Genomic DNA, 13,072 nt, shown 5'->3' on the forward strand with positions numbered 1-13,072 from the left:
GACTCGCCTCTTATAGAAAAGGACAGAAAATGTATTTTTCATTAAAACACCATTAGAGTACCATTTTAGTATCGAAACGATAGCCATTAATTGAAGAGCGACATTTAAAACATAATTAAACCGTTCAATTTCATAATTAATATATAATAACGAAGTTATATGAAAATTTAGATATTCTGACGTCACAGAAATTCCAGGAATTCAGCGAACCTGCGAGTATAAAAGGGCGAGCGAAACCCGTCTAAAATCAGAACAGTCTTCGAAGTCGAGCACGATACACGTCGCGTATATTTGTATAAGAATAATTAGGAACAGTTTTCGCTGTCAAGAGCCGCAACGAATCTTGATACTTGATTGGTCAAGCGGGTATATGCCATTTGGACAGTTGGTCGTGGGTTGTTTCAGCAGCTAGCTAACGCAGGCTCCCCGTTCAAACGATCTCGTGTCTGAAACTCCGTCAGGAGAGAGCTATACTTAGCGCCAAGAAAGGCTAAGATATCGAAACGATTGCTCTCAGCTACTCATATTTGATTTTTCGTCGGATTGCTAACGAGCCTTCAGATTCTCGGAGCTCGCTCTGGGTCGTTTCGTAGATAGCTAACGCAGGCTCCCCATTTGAGCGGCTTGGTCTCTGAAACCCGTGTCTTTTGGGTGGCAGTTCAGCAATTACGATTTTACAATTAGAGTCAATTGATTTGCTACCCTGTCAGGCTTATACTTTTCATCTGATTCTGGATCGTTGGGTTGTTTAGCAGCTAGCTAACGCAGGCTCCCCAATTAAGCGATCTGGTTTTGGTTGTCAGTATTCGTTTTGGCTAAAAGGGTCATGGACCATTAGTTGTCGAGTCAGATAATAAAAGAGTAACTGTTCTGAAAAGTAATTCATTTAGATTCAGATAAATTTCGATAATTCGAGTTATTAAAGGAATACTGTTCTCACTTAGCGTAATTTACGTAGTCGACTACACCGCGTTAGATATCAGATAAAATCATAAATCTGTCTAATTTTTGCGAAAGCGTATTTAGGTGCGTTTAGAGAATTTCACTTAGGTCGAGTTCCTCGCGGCGGTAGATTACAAAGCGCTAACATTATAAGATCTATCAAATTTCGTTTATACAAATCTAGATACCGAATTGCTCTTAGATTATAGCGTCGAGCACAAAAATCGAATATCAAATTTAGTTAATATTACGAATGCGAAGTTTGCTTTATCAGAGACCCGATTCAGATACGGTCCGATATAAAGTATTAAATTGCGAGTTTCATATCGTTAAATTCACGATCATCAATTACATATTGTCTAATTTATCAAATTCTATTACTATTATTATTTCAAGATCTATTTAGTTTTTTTATATACTAATCAATCATTTATAATTTATATACTTCCTTTATTTTGTTGTTATTGTTGTTTGTTTGTTTCATTTCCTATCGTTTATTGAATAAATCTAATTGTTGAAAGATTTTGACCTGTGGATTTCAATCCTTAACCGCACACCACACGAATCCCACAATCTATATTCGCGAAATCGAGTCGTTTAGAGGTAAAAGCCGCTCTTTACCTTTTAGCGCTTGTAACTAACTAAACTTAGGTTCTAGGGTTGTTACAAATGAATCGTAGTCCGATTAACAATAACGAGAACTTTATTGATCGAAATGCGCGTGGTGTTCGATGATCGAAAAGTGACCGTTCGAGTCGAAGTCGGTAATTCGAATGACCTTTTTCGTTGCCTCTTGAGCCTACCCCCGCAAGCACGGGGAAAAACTCAAGAGGAGAAATCCCGTAAACACACGACAACGGAACATCATCTGGTCGGCGAAAGTTTTATTGTCTCCGGTATCTGGACATTTCCCAGGCCCCGAAACATCGACTTTGTAGCGGCGAAAAAATCAACGCTGCACGCTACAGTTCAGAACCATGCCCCTGACAACATATTAAAAGGACATTAAAATCGTTCGAAGTTGATTTCAAAAGTTAATAACAATTTGTTTCGCTAATATTTCGAAAACTAAATATTTCCGCGAAATTTGTATATGAACAAAATTGTACAGAATCATGTCCGCGATAAGATATTGAAAGCGCACTAAAATCGAGAAAAGTTTATTTTAAAAGTTGCCAGTTTTTCTGCAATAACAACATTTTGCAATTAAAAAATGAAAAATTTTATGATTATGGTACCAATGGGGAGTCTGAACCCAATAGATGCAAAAGGCTTCGTTCCGATCGGTCAACCCAGTTAGGCGTAATCGGCGAACATACATAGAAAAAGAAAAAAGTTGCCGGTTTTTTTGCAATAACAACACTTTGCAATTAAAAAATGAAAAATTTTTTGATAATGGCACCAATGGGGAGTCAGCACCTTCCATATGCAAAAGGTTTCATTTCGATCGGTCCACCCAGTTAGGCGTAATCGGCGAACATACATAGGAAAAAAAAAAAAAAAAAAAAAAAAATATACTGATCGAATTGAGTAACCTCCTCCTTTTTCGAAGTCGGTTAATAATTTCTATTTCATTCAATCATACAATTACGACACAGATATGAATGGAACTTATTTAGTAGTTAGGTAGTATATTAAATACATTTCAACCTTTTCGGAGGCGGCGCAAATAAAAAATATCTCAGTGAATGTTGCTGCCAATAACCAGTTGATTGTGGTATGGCGTATTGGAAATTAATAAATCCTGAGAAAGAATACGAACCATTATAGATATATTTGGTAATATTCGTAAATGTAACGACTGCATCTTCATTTCGCAACGTTTCTGATATAAATGAAATTAAATCGACTTCGTTCGCGTGTGGAAGCCATGGATCTAAGAAACTATAAACGGAGCCCACGACGCGGGAATTACCAAATTTGCGGCAGATGGGCTCTATCTTTATAGTGTATGCGGCGATCGAGTCTTTCCGTCGCATACTCTATGAATCTAGATAGACCATAGTTACATTCTATACGCACTAAACACCTACTTCGCGGCGTGCTGTTGAGTTATATAATGTATAGAAAAAAAAATAGCTATACCAGCTTTGCCTATGTTCGGCAGTCCAAAGGTTGACATGTTCAAGAAAATCTTTTAATTTTGCGCCGCCTCCGAAAAGTTTGAAATGTATTTAATATACTACCTAACCAGTAAATAGGTTCCATTCATATCTGTGTCGTAATTGTATGATTGAATGAAAAAGAAATTATTTTATACTTTTTAGTGCATTTCGAAGTCGGTGTATTTTTTTTTCTTAAAATTATTTTATTACTGTGTTGTGTTCCTTTGGGCGAAAAATGCTGTTGAATTTTGGGAAGAATTTGTGGCCGTCGCGAGGAGAGATTTTTGAAATTTCTTTATTCCAGTAGTTGTTGACTGACTCGTTGAAGACTTTCTTTATTTCCGATCTAACGGTTTTTATGGTGTTTCTAAGAAGGGTTATTGTGGGGAGGTTATTAGGTGTGTAGTTTTTTATTTTGGTTAGTCTGTTTAATGGCGTGAGAATGTAGTTTTTTTTGTTTGCAGAGTTTGGTAATTTTTGAGGTGATGTATTTGTCTGTGGAGTTCTGGTTTGAATATGCGCGTGGGACGGCGGCTTCTAGGGCGTTGTTTATGTGGTAGTCTAATGTGTTTATGCTGTGGTCTATCTCTTCTATTGTCATGTTTCTGTTGTTGGGTAAAAATGAGATGTCTGTTTTTGTGAGTAGCTTTTTGAATTTATTCCAGTCTGCTTTTTGGTAGTTGAATTTGTGTGTGTGTGATGGTTCGGCTGTTTCTAGGGCTTGTCGGGTTGGTGTCTGGATTTGGATTTTTACTACTTTGTGGTCGCTGTCGTAGTCGAATGATTCTAGTTTTTGTGGACCCGGGGAGTTCATGATTTTGATTCGGTTGTCGGCTATGCATATATCCATAAAGGCTCCGCTGGTTGGATACCATGGGACCGTTGTACTGAGTAGGGAGGTGCGGTATTGGATGGTGTTGTCCTGTATCCATTTGTTTAGGGAGGTTCCTCTACTGTTGTTGATTGGGTTGCCCCAGTTTTTGTGTTTGGCGTTTAGGTCTCCTGCGAGTAGGTAGAAGTTTTCTGATTTATGGAGTTTTAGGGATTTGAATAGGTCGTCGGGTTCCTTGATGAATTCTTTTTTGCAATTGCTGGTGGCGTATCCGGCGATTAAGAAGAGGTTGACGTTGTGTAGTTTGAGTTTTATGGTTGAAGATTCTAGACTTTTTGGAGGTTCGTTGCTATTGTTGGGGATGTGTTTAAATTTAATATTTTTTCTTATGAGGATTCCCGTGCCGCCCGCTCGCTTCGCGTCTTTTCTGTCGTTCCTAATGAAGTTATAATTTTTGAATTCTATTTTGTGGTGGTGGTTGAGTTTGGTCTCGGATAGGAGCATTATGTCAGGGTTGTGGGTTTCTAGGCAGTCTACGAGGGATGCGCGTCTGTCGTTGCTGATTATTGAATTTACGTTTATTTGAATTATTTGTAATTGGTCTATTGTGGGTTTGTTCGGTGGGTGGGAGGTAGCCATTAAAAATCTAAACTCAGAGCTTGGGCTATTAATTCTATTTTGTTTGCATTTATCTTAACGCTTTCAGCTATGCGCGCTATCTGGGTGTTGATTGAAATAGATAATTGTTTTATTTCTTCGAGGAATAGGGAATGTGGTGGCGTGTTGCTGTTGATGTGTGTGTTATGTGGGATTGTTAGTGGGCTGGGGGTGGGTTTGTCTGGGAGGGAGCGGTGGGGGGTGGGGGCATTGCCCATCCTATGCTGCACTATAGGATGTGTTTGGGTTGGTGAATTTGTTCATTAAATTTTGTTTTCTGTGTTTTTCTGCGATCTGTGTTTGCTTTTTTCCTCTAATTTATTCTTGATTTCAGCTAATTTGGGGCAACCGCGGTATGAGGCTGGGTGCCCGAATTTTTCGCAATTTACACAGTTGGGGTCGTTTGTGTTTTCTCTGTTTCTGGGGCATTCTCCTGGATTGTGTTTTGTGTTGCATTTTACACATCGGTAGTCTAAGTTACAGTTTGTGGCAATGTGTCCTATTCTCTGACATCTTTTACATTGAACTCTATCTTTTTTGATTATTTTCTCCCATTTGATGAGAGTGTGTAGGACTACTCTAATGTGTTTCAGGTTTTCTAGTTTGCTGTCGGGCGCGAGTTGGACTATATATATGGGTAGGGATCTACCTTCGATGGTAAATCTCCTGGTGTTGAATTTTTTTACTGAAGTGAATGTTAGGTCTGGTGTCATTTTACTTTTAAGGTTTTCTAAGATTTGTTCCGGGTCAAAGTCTCCGTCCAGGTTTTTTAGCAGGATTGTGTGTTGTTTTTGGCTTTTAGGTGTGTATGAGTAGAATTGCATGTTCTGATTTTTGAGTGTTTCGCATGCAAGGATGTGGTTTTTTAAAGAGTCCATGTATAGTATGTGTTTCCTGTCTGAGATTATTTTTGTGTAAAAGTTGTTTGAAAGTTTATTAGCTATCTCTATTGTTCGTTTGTTCGGTGAGTCCGTTATTATTATGGGGGGAGGTTTTGGGCTGTTTACCTGCGTGTCTGTGTTTGTTGGCGCGGTGGTCTTGACCTTTTTGGCCGGTTGAGAGGTAACGTACCTGCACGCATTCTTGTTCGTGGGGGGTCCTATTGGGCTAGTGTCCTCGGTGCACTGTAGCGGCCGCTTCGCTGCTTCCTTTGTACGGATAGTTTCTTCCTTCCTTTGTTTTAGTCTGGTACCTGGGGTGTCTGATTGTTCGCTGACCTTTGTGATTTCCATGGGAGCTGGTCCTTGGCTTCGGTTGTTTGGCGGTTGGGAGCTTTCCTGGGTTTTTCCATTCTTCGCCCTTTCTTCAGCTAGCTGCTGCGTGAGATGCTCCATCGTTTTATTAAATTTCTCTATAATTTTGTAGAGATCTGAATGCTGGATTTGCTGATTGGTTTGGTTGCTTATGTTGCGGGCGGTGCTGGGTGCGTTTTCCTTTTTCTTCGTTGGAGGCATGTTGGTTCTTCTGAGTTTATTGCTTAGAAGGTTGGGTCTTGGAGATGCTTTCCTCTGGGGGCAGATTTTACTTCTTATGTCTTTGGCCCATGCGTTCAGGGCTGTGGTGTTCTCTTTAACCGTCTTGCTGTCCTGAATGATTTTTAGCAGTTCGTCTATGTCCTTGGTGATTAGTTTAGTAGTTCTATTCTGTTGAGCTGCTCTTGCGGGGGCGGTGGAGTCCGATGTCCTGGGGTCCAGGGGCAGGGCCCCTGGCAGGTTTGTGTGTGTGATTTTGGTGGCGTTGTGTGTCCTCTGTTCTTGTATGCTTCGTTTGTGGTACTTGTCACGAGAAAACTTTCACTGAGCGCACTGCATTCACACTGTGTCACAGTATGTACGAAAACGGTACGGTCACTTCGCGGGGGGCTCGGAGGTAGGTCCTACCCGTGCGAGGGTCAGTGACGAATGACGATGCAGGACTCCTAACCTGTCAGCCAATTCTTTACTTGGAGGAGTGTCTTACATTCCGACACATAACCGACTACGACGTAAAATGTTACGCGTACATCGATGACTTTACTCCAATAAGATATTGCAAGTACATATAACTCAAATTACGTCGTGTTTGGTCTCATTTTAATCAGGAAAATGTCACGAATATGAAACAAGTTGTATAAAAAATAGATTAAAAATAAAAAAGTTAGCAATGCATAAGCATTGCAAACAATTGATCGGACTTTTGATCTTTGCCGACTGCCACGACCACAGTGTCTCTTTCTTCTTCACTCGTTATCCTCCTCTGCGTCAGAAACTTTTATCGTCAAATCTAAACCAGTAAATATGCTTCAAATTATATCGTGTTTGGTCTCATTTTAATTAGAACAACAAGACGAATACGATGATCAAAGTTTCATTCACGAAAAACCAAAAATAAAGAATTTTGATTTTCGAATGGAAAAGACAAAACGAGTCTTTCTTGTTTGCCGACCGATTCAACATTCTATCTCTTTTTTTTCCATTTGCCAATCTCTTTCACGTTAAAAATTTTAATCACCCGAAACACATTATTTCTTATACCTGATCTTTGAATATTTTTCTCTTGCAGGAATAGCATTAAAGTAATCATATAAATTATTTTTTAAAGTATGTAACATTTTTTTATCATTAAATCTATATCTACGTTAAAAAATATTTAGAGTTATTGCAATTATTACAAACAGTACATTTTATTTAAAAAGTCTTTGTATTACGCATATGCTTTATTTATAAATTTTTTTCTCTTCTATCTATTTTTCATATAACTAACTATTTCGTCTCGTAGTAGCAATCGATTCTTCTCTTATATCTGCGTTATTTCTCCCGAGGAACGCGCGGCAGTAACGCGCCAAATGTATTATAAACATCTTATATTTCATGCGATACGGTATCTTCTTCGAACCAGTTTAGTATATATGATTTCAGACTAAATAACAAACAAATTATTTATAAATACTGCGCCAAACGTCAATCGCAGTCAAATTTATAATCAGTTGTACGTGAAAGAATGACTAATTTTCTAATAAAACAAACTAACAACTATTAACGGTTATTAACAATATATTCCTTTACTAAAATTACAACAAAAAATTACATGTGCATACATCCGCATATAAAAAATTGTTAAAAATCGATGCCTCGGGAGCCCGCCAACCTTGCTACGGCACCATTGTTTCGCCGTAGCATGCCAGAAAACGAATTTTGCTTCGTTTCGTGAAAAGAAAGATACGTTGGAGAGACAAGGATCTATCTATCTTTGTCTAGAGCTTCCCAGTTCGCCACCAGAGGCCCCCATTCTCGATCATGGTTTCTTACAATTAGACGTAACGCTTAAATTATTTGTAAATAATCTTTCTAACGTTTTCATTCGTGTTCTTTATCTGTGGTTATCATACTCTTCATACTCTATAATATACAATCATAACGTAACGGTGTCACGCGTAACGCAGTCACGGTTAGGTTAGGTTAGGTTGTCGCCTCGGAGCCCTACAGAGTCCTCGATCGTCTTAACTGGTTCGGGGACGATGAGAGCTCCGTAGCGATCGTGTGGAATATGCAGCCCGGATCCTCATACTGCGAGCTGGAAGCTCGTGGTCAGGGATTCGTGGCTGTCCACTGGGCTGTCCACCACCGCGGTGGTGGGCGTGTATGCCCCGCCTCGACTTACCTTCGCGTTATTTGAGGAGCTGCTGGACGAGGTAGGGAGATGTGTCTCGAGTCTCCTGCCCCGTCCGGTGCTCGTGCTGGGGGATTTTAACTCCAAGGCCCATGCCTGGGGGTCCCCCAACACAGACGCGAGGGGCGAGGCGGTGCTAGACTGGGCTGCGACGTACGGGCTTCGGTTACTTAACACGTTGAGCCCGGCGCCGGTCCCTGAGGACCGGCACTGGAATTTTCGTTTGGCCGGTGTCGGTCCCTGGGGACCGGCACTAGAATTTTCGTTTGGCTGGCGTCGGTCCGTGGGACCGACAGTATTAAAGTGAAAAAATAAATATAGTCTCAATGAAATGTGATTAGTTTTAATGAAATTTATTGAAACATTCTAAACAAAAATACGGCTTAGCTTTACACATACTACAGTACGTAATAACTTTTTTAGTAACATTTTTGGCTTTCTTGCGTCCAAATAGTTTTGAATTGTCAGCGTAACATTTTGTACAATAACCTCGGACTTTATGTACGTCTCCTTCCTTTTTGTATAATTTGTGAATAATTCTTTCACGTTGGATTGGAGTTCCTCATCTAGCCGCCGTGTGAGTTCATCCGTCAATTGCCTGCGAAATGCCGTGACTGATATTTTTTTTCCTGTCATTTCTTGATACGTGAACAATGCATTTATAACAGCGGTATTTAGAAATAGCTCAAATGCTAACTTTTTATACCACTTGAGAGTTTTTCTCAAGGGACTGCTATACGCGCTCATTTGATCTGACAAATCAGTACTAGTCTTTGCTTTATTATATTCAGTCACAATTTTTGGTTTTGGGCAAAATTCTCTTTTTGTTTTTACGGTTATTATTTCGCTTGAATGTTTTGTGGACAGAACCAAAATATCTCTCTTGTCTTTCCACTTCAAGACAGTAATACCCTGATTATTTTCTTTCGCGATAATTTCTCCGCGTTTTAATTTAGTATTTATTACTTCAGATGGATTTCCTTTACGATTTGTTCGAAGTGTACCAATTAGATGGGTGTTTTTGCGTATTAGGTTCTTTGCCAAATCGACACTGGAGTACCAGTTATCAGTACACAACGTGTGGCCTTTATGAAATAAATTTTTGAATAAGGACATTACGATATTTGATGGGGTTGTATTCTGCTTGTCAAGAGCTTTTCCACTGTACACATGAAAATTGTATGTAGGTATATCCGCGATTACAGCATAATTTAAATATTTTAATGCCGTATTTATGTTTTTTTTGTTTTAAATATTGCCTGAATATGATTCGCCCGCGGAATGGGATTAGTGATTCATCAATGCATAATACCTCAGGTGGATCATAAAATTTTTGAAAATTTTTATTTAGTTCGTCTATCATAAATTGAATTTTTGATAGACGATTAGATGCGTCAACTGCTTCATTATCTGCGAAATGTAACATCGTCATGAGGATTTCAAATCTGTCTCTGCTCATTATTGTCCGCGGGAATGTTTGAGAAAACAATGGATCCTGAGACCAGTACAAACGTAAGGATGGAAGCTTCACCATTCTCATCCATACTATTAGCCCAAACAAACGTTTTATTTCATTTTTATTAGTTGGCGTCCATTTATTTTTACGTTTACAAACAATTCTTGATTGAGCAGCATAAAGATTTGTTTGCTCACTGATGTGTTCGAACATTTCGTCAGTGACAAAGAGTGTATAAAAATCTTCTACTGTCTTACAATTCCGCACTTTCTCATTAGTTTTTTTCACGCCGGCAGCACTCGTAAAGGACGTAATATTTGGCTGATTACCTTGTAGATCAAACCATTCATTTCGATCACAGGTTTCAGTAGCATCTGTGTCACTACCGTCATTCTCAATTTGCCCTTCCTCGCCGAATGAATTATCATCTTCTGATGATGACAACCGTACTACTCGGCGACGTTTGGAAGGTAAAAATAATTCACTTGACGTGTCACTATCTTCTTCTCTTTCGGACATATTCAATCTTATGGGCAATAAGTATTTTCAAAAGTAAACCCAACTTACTTTTTACAAACAATCTGTACACTTCGGTAAATCTCTCCCAACTGATCGCCTCTTGGAGGTACGTACGTATTGACTGTTCCATTGTTTTACTTAGAAAAAGAAATTAAAACCTCCTTATTTCAAACGCGAGCTCAAAGGCGGGCCGCCGCTAACATTCGGGACCACGAGCTTTGTCACGCACAGGCAGGGCTTGTATGTCGGTAGCCGACCAAGCTCACCAACAGATAAGCTCTACTCACTGCTTAAAGTCGCGGTACCCTGCAACATTGTACCGCTTGATCGCTCGCTGCCGGCTGAACGGAAAGGACAGCAAATTCGGCGCCGGGCTCAACGTGTTAACCGGGGTACCGTCAGCAAAGTGTGCGTCCGCAGGGGGAATCTATCGTCGACCTTTCACGGGCGACACCCCCTGCGGTGCGCCGCGTGCTTGGCTGTAGGGTAGCGGAGGAGGTGGAAACCCTGAGTGACCACTTGTATATCCGGCTGGATATCTCCTCCGCTACGGGCCGTCGCACCTAGAACGCGCCACCGCGGAGATGGGCGCTTAAGTGCATGGACGCGGACGCACTGATGGCTGCGTCCTTCGCTGCAGCCTGGCCGGAGGGACCGGCCGGACCAGTCGTAAATGTAGAAGCGGAAGCCGAATGGTTCCGGGGCGCCATGGAGATGGTGTGTGACGCCGCCATGCCCCGGGCCAAAGGCTTCCGTAGGCGGGCCGCCTACTGGTGGACGGGCGACATCGCGTGGAAACGCGGCGAGTGTCGTGGTGCCCGTCGCCGGTGGCAGCGGGCCCGCCGATGCAGGACCCGCGACGCAGCGAGGGAGGAAGTGTTGTATGGGACGTATCGCACGTTAGCGACGTCCCTGCAGCAGGCCATCAGGGATCCCAAATCCCGGGCATATGAGGACCTCCTCGGTACGCTGGCTGAGGATCCGTGGGGGCGCTCATACAAAATGGTCATGGGGAAACTCAGACCATGGGCGCCTCCCATCACGGAGAGCATGGACCCCCAGTTCTTGACGGAGGTGGTGGACACCCTTTTTCCTCGGGGTGAGGAGACGCCACTTCCCGCCACGTCCGACCAAATCATCTGGTCCGACGACATGGGGGTCACCGAGGAGGAAATGGCCGCGGCGATCCGCAAAATGGCGGCCCGGAACACAGCTCCGGGCCTCGATGGGATTCCCGGCCGTGCCTGGGCGATGGCGCTCCTCGTCCTCGCTCCCCGACTCATGCGGCTTTTCGATGGCTGCCTGAAGTAGGGGAGGTTTCCGTCCCAGTGGAAGGTGGGGCGGTTGGTTCTCCTACGCAAAGAGGGGAAACCCGCAAACTCCCCTTCCGCGTACCGGCCGATTGTGCTTTTGGATGAGGTTGGGAAGCTGTTTGAGAGGATCATAGCTTCCCGCCTCACCAAGCACATGGCTCGGGTCGGCCCCGATCTGGCTGAGAGCCAGTTTGGGTTCCGCGAAGGACGCAGCACCGTGGACGCGTTAAGTTCACTCCAAGGGTAGGGTGGCACTTGGTATCTCATTAGATATCAAGAATGCCTTTAACACCCTGCCTTGGGGGAGGATTAGGGAGGCACTCGAATACCACGGGGTGCCTCCCTATCTCAAGGCCACGATCGGCGACTATCTGAAGGATAGATGGATCGAATACCCGGACCGGGACGGTGTCGTGTACCGGAGGGAAGTTGACCGCGGCGTACCCCAAAGGGCAGTGCCTGGCTCGTACCTCTGGGATGTGGGGTACGACGCGGCGTTGCGGGTTCCCCTACCTCCCGGGGTGAGGGTGACCTGTTTTGCGGCCGACACGCACATCCTCGCCACCGGGAGGAAATGGACGGAGACCATCCGCCTCGCCGAGATAGGGGTGGCAGCGGTCGCTGTAGAGATCGGACGGCTGGGGTTAAGCTTGTCGGTCGGCAAAACCGAAGCGATGTGGTTTTGCCGCCGACGGGGCGAGGCCCCGCCCCAGTCGTTCATCTGAATAGGTGGGCAATATGTCCAGATTGGAAACGGGATGAAGTATCTCGGTCTCCAACTGGACAGCCACTGGCGCTTTGAGGAGCATTTGAAGCAACTGGCCCCCCGGTTGGAGAGGACTGCGACAACGTTGGACCGCATCCTTCCTAACCTGGGTGGACCAGACGAGAGGGTTCGCCGCTTGTATTCAGGAGTCGTGCGTTCGATGGCCCTGTATGGGTCACCCATATGGGCAGGGGATTTGTTGGCCTCTCGGCGTAGTAAACAATTACTGCAAAGAGTGCAGCGCCGGGTGGCCATTGCTGTCATACGGGGATACCACACGGTCCCCTATGCGGCGGCGCTGACTTTGGCCGGGTTTATCCCTTACCACATGCTGGGTGATGGGGACGCTGATGTGTATTGGCGTCTCCATCAGCAGCAGGGGGTTCCCCGGCTGGAGTCAGAGGTACAAGCCCTCAAGCGTCAGGCCCGACGGTTTGCGTTGACGAAGTGGCGCTGCGAGATAATATCTAGCGGCGCCGCCCGTCAGCGCGCAGTCAGGGCGATCCTGCCCGTTTTACGGGAGTGGCAGGACCGCGGTCACGGGAGGCTCACTTTTCGGATGACACAGGTGCGCACCGGACACGGCTGTTTCGGTGCGTTCCTGTGCCGAATCGGGCGTGAGGCAGCGACACACTGCCACCGGCACGAACGCACGAACATTGTCCGGCGTGGGCTGGGCCGTGAGTGGGCCTACGGTGTTACGTGGGGTGGGACCTCTCGTTGGCGAGTGTGATCAGAGAGATCATCGCCAGCGAGAGGTCATGGAACGAGTTCGCCTCCTTCTGCGAACGGGTTATATCGCAGAAGGAGGCCGCGGAACGGGATCGCGAAAGG

At 43.9% G+C, this 13,072-nt stretch overlaps 2 protein-coding genes across 3 annotated transcripts in view; both read right to left on the reverse strand.

Annotated features, from left to right (window-relative positions):
• LOC100877819 (uncharacterized) overlaps positions 1-13,072 on the reverse strand; it is a 688,459-nt gene that overhangs the window by 83,323 nt on the left and 592,064 nt on the right. The window lies entirely within an intron of this gene.
• Positions 1,628-8,626, reverse strand: LOC143264821 (uncharacterized). The gene is made up of 2 exons (XM_076533689.1): positions 5,608-8,626; positions 1,628-1,925 (listed from the first exon to the last, which is right to left on the reverse strand). The coding sequence occupies exons 1-2, from the start codon at positions 5,988-5,990 to the stop codon at positions 1,892-1,894; spliced, it is 417 nt and encodes a 138-aa protein (XP_076389804.1). The 5' UTR covers positions 5,991-8,626; the 3' UTR covers positions 1,628-1,891.

Source organism: Megachile rotundata, chromosome 7 (assembly GCF_050947335.1).
Source record: "Megachile rotundata isolate GNS110a chromosome 7, iyMegRotu1, whole genome shotgun sequence".
Lineage (NCBI taxonomy): Eukaryota > Metazoa > Arthropoda > Insecta > Hymenoptera > Megachilidae > Megachile > Megachile rotundata.

Bases quoted from the DNA above. Each gene is read 5' to 3' on its own strand.
- LOC143264821 (XM_076533689.1), bottom strand. From the start codon at position 5,990: ATGCCTCCAACGAAGAAAAAGGAAAACGCACCCAGCACCGCCCGCAAC. The intron at 1,926-5,607 runs GTACGTTACCTC...ATATGTTGTCAG, and splicing joins ACGAACAAGAATGCGTGCAG to GGGCATGGTTCTGAACTGTA.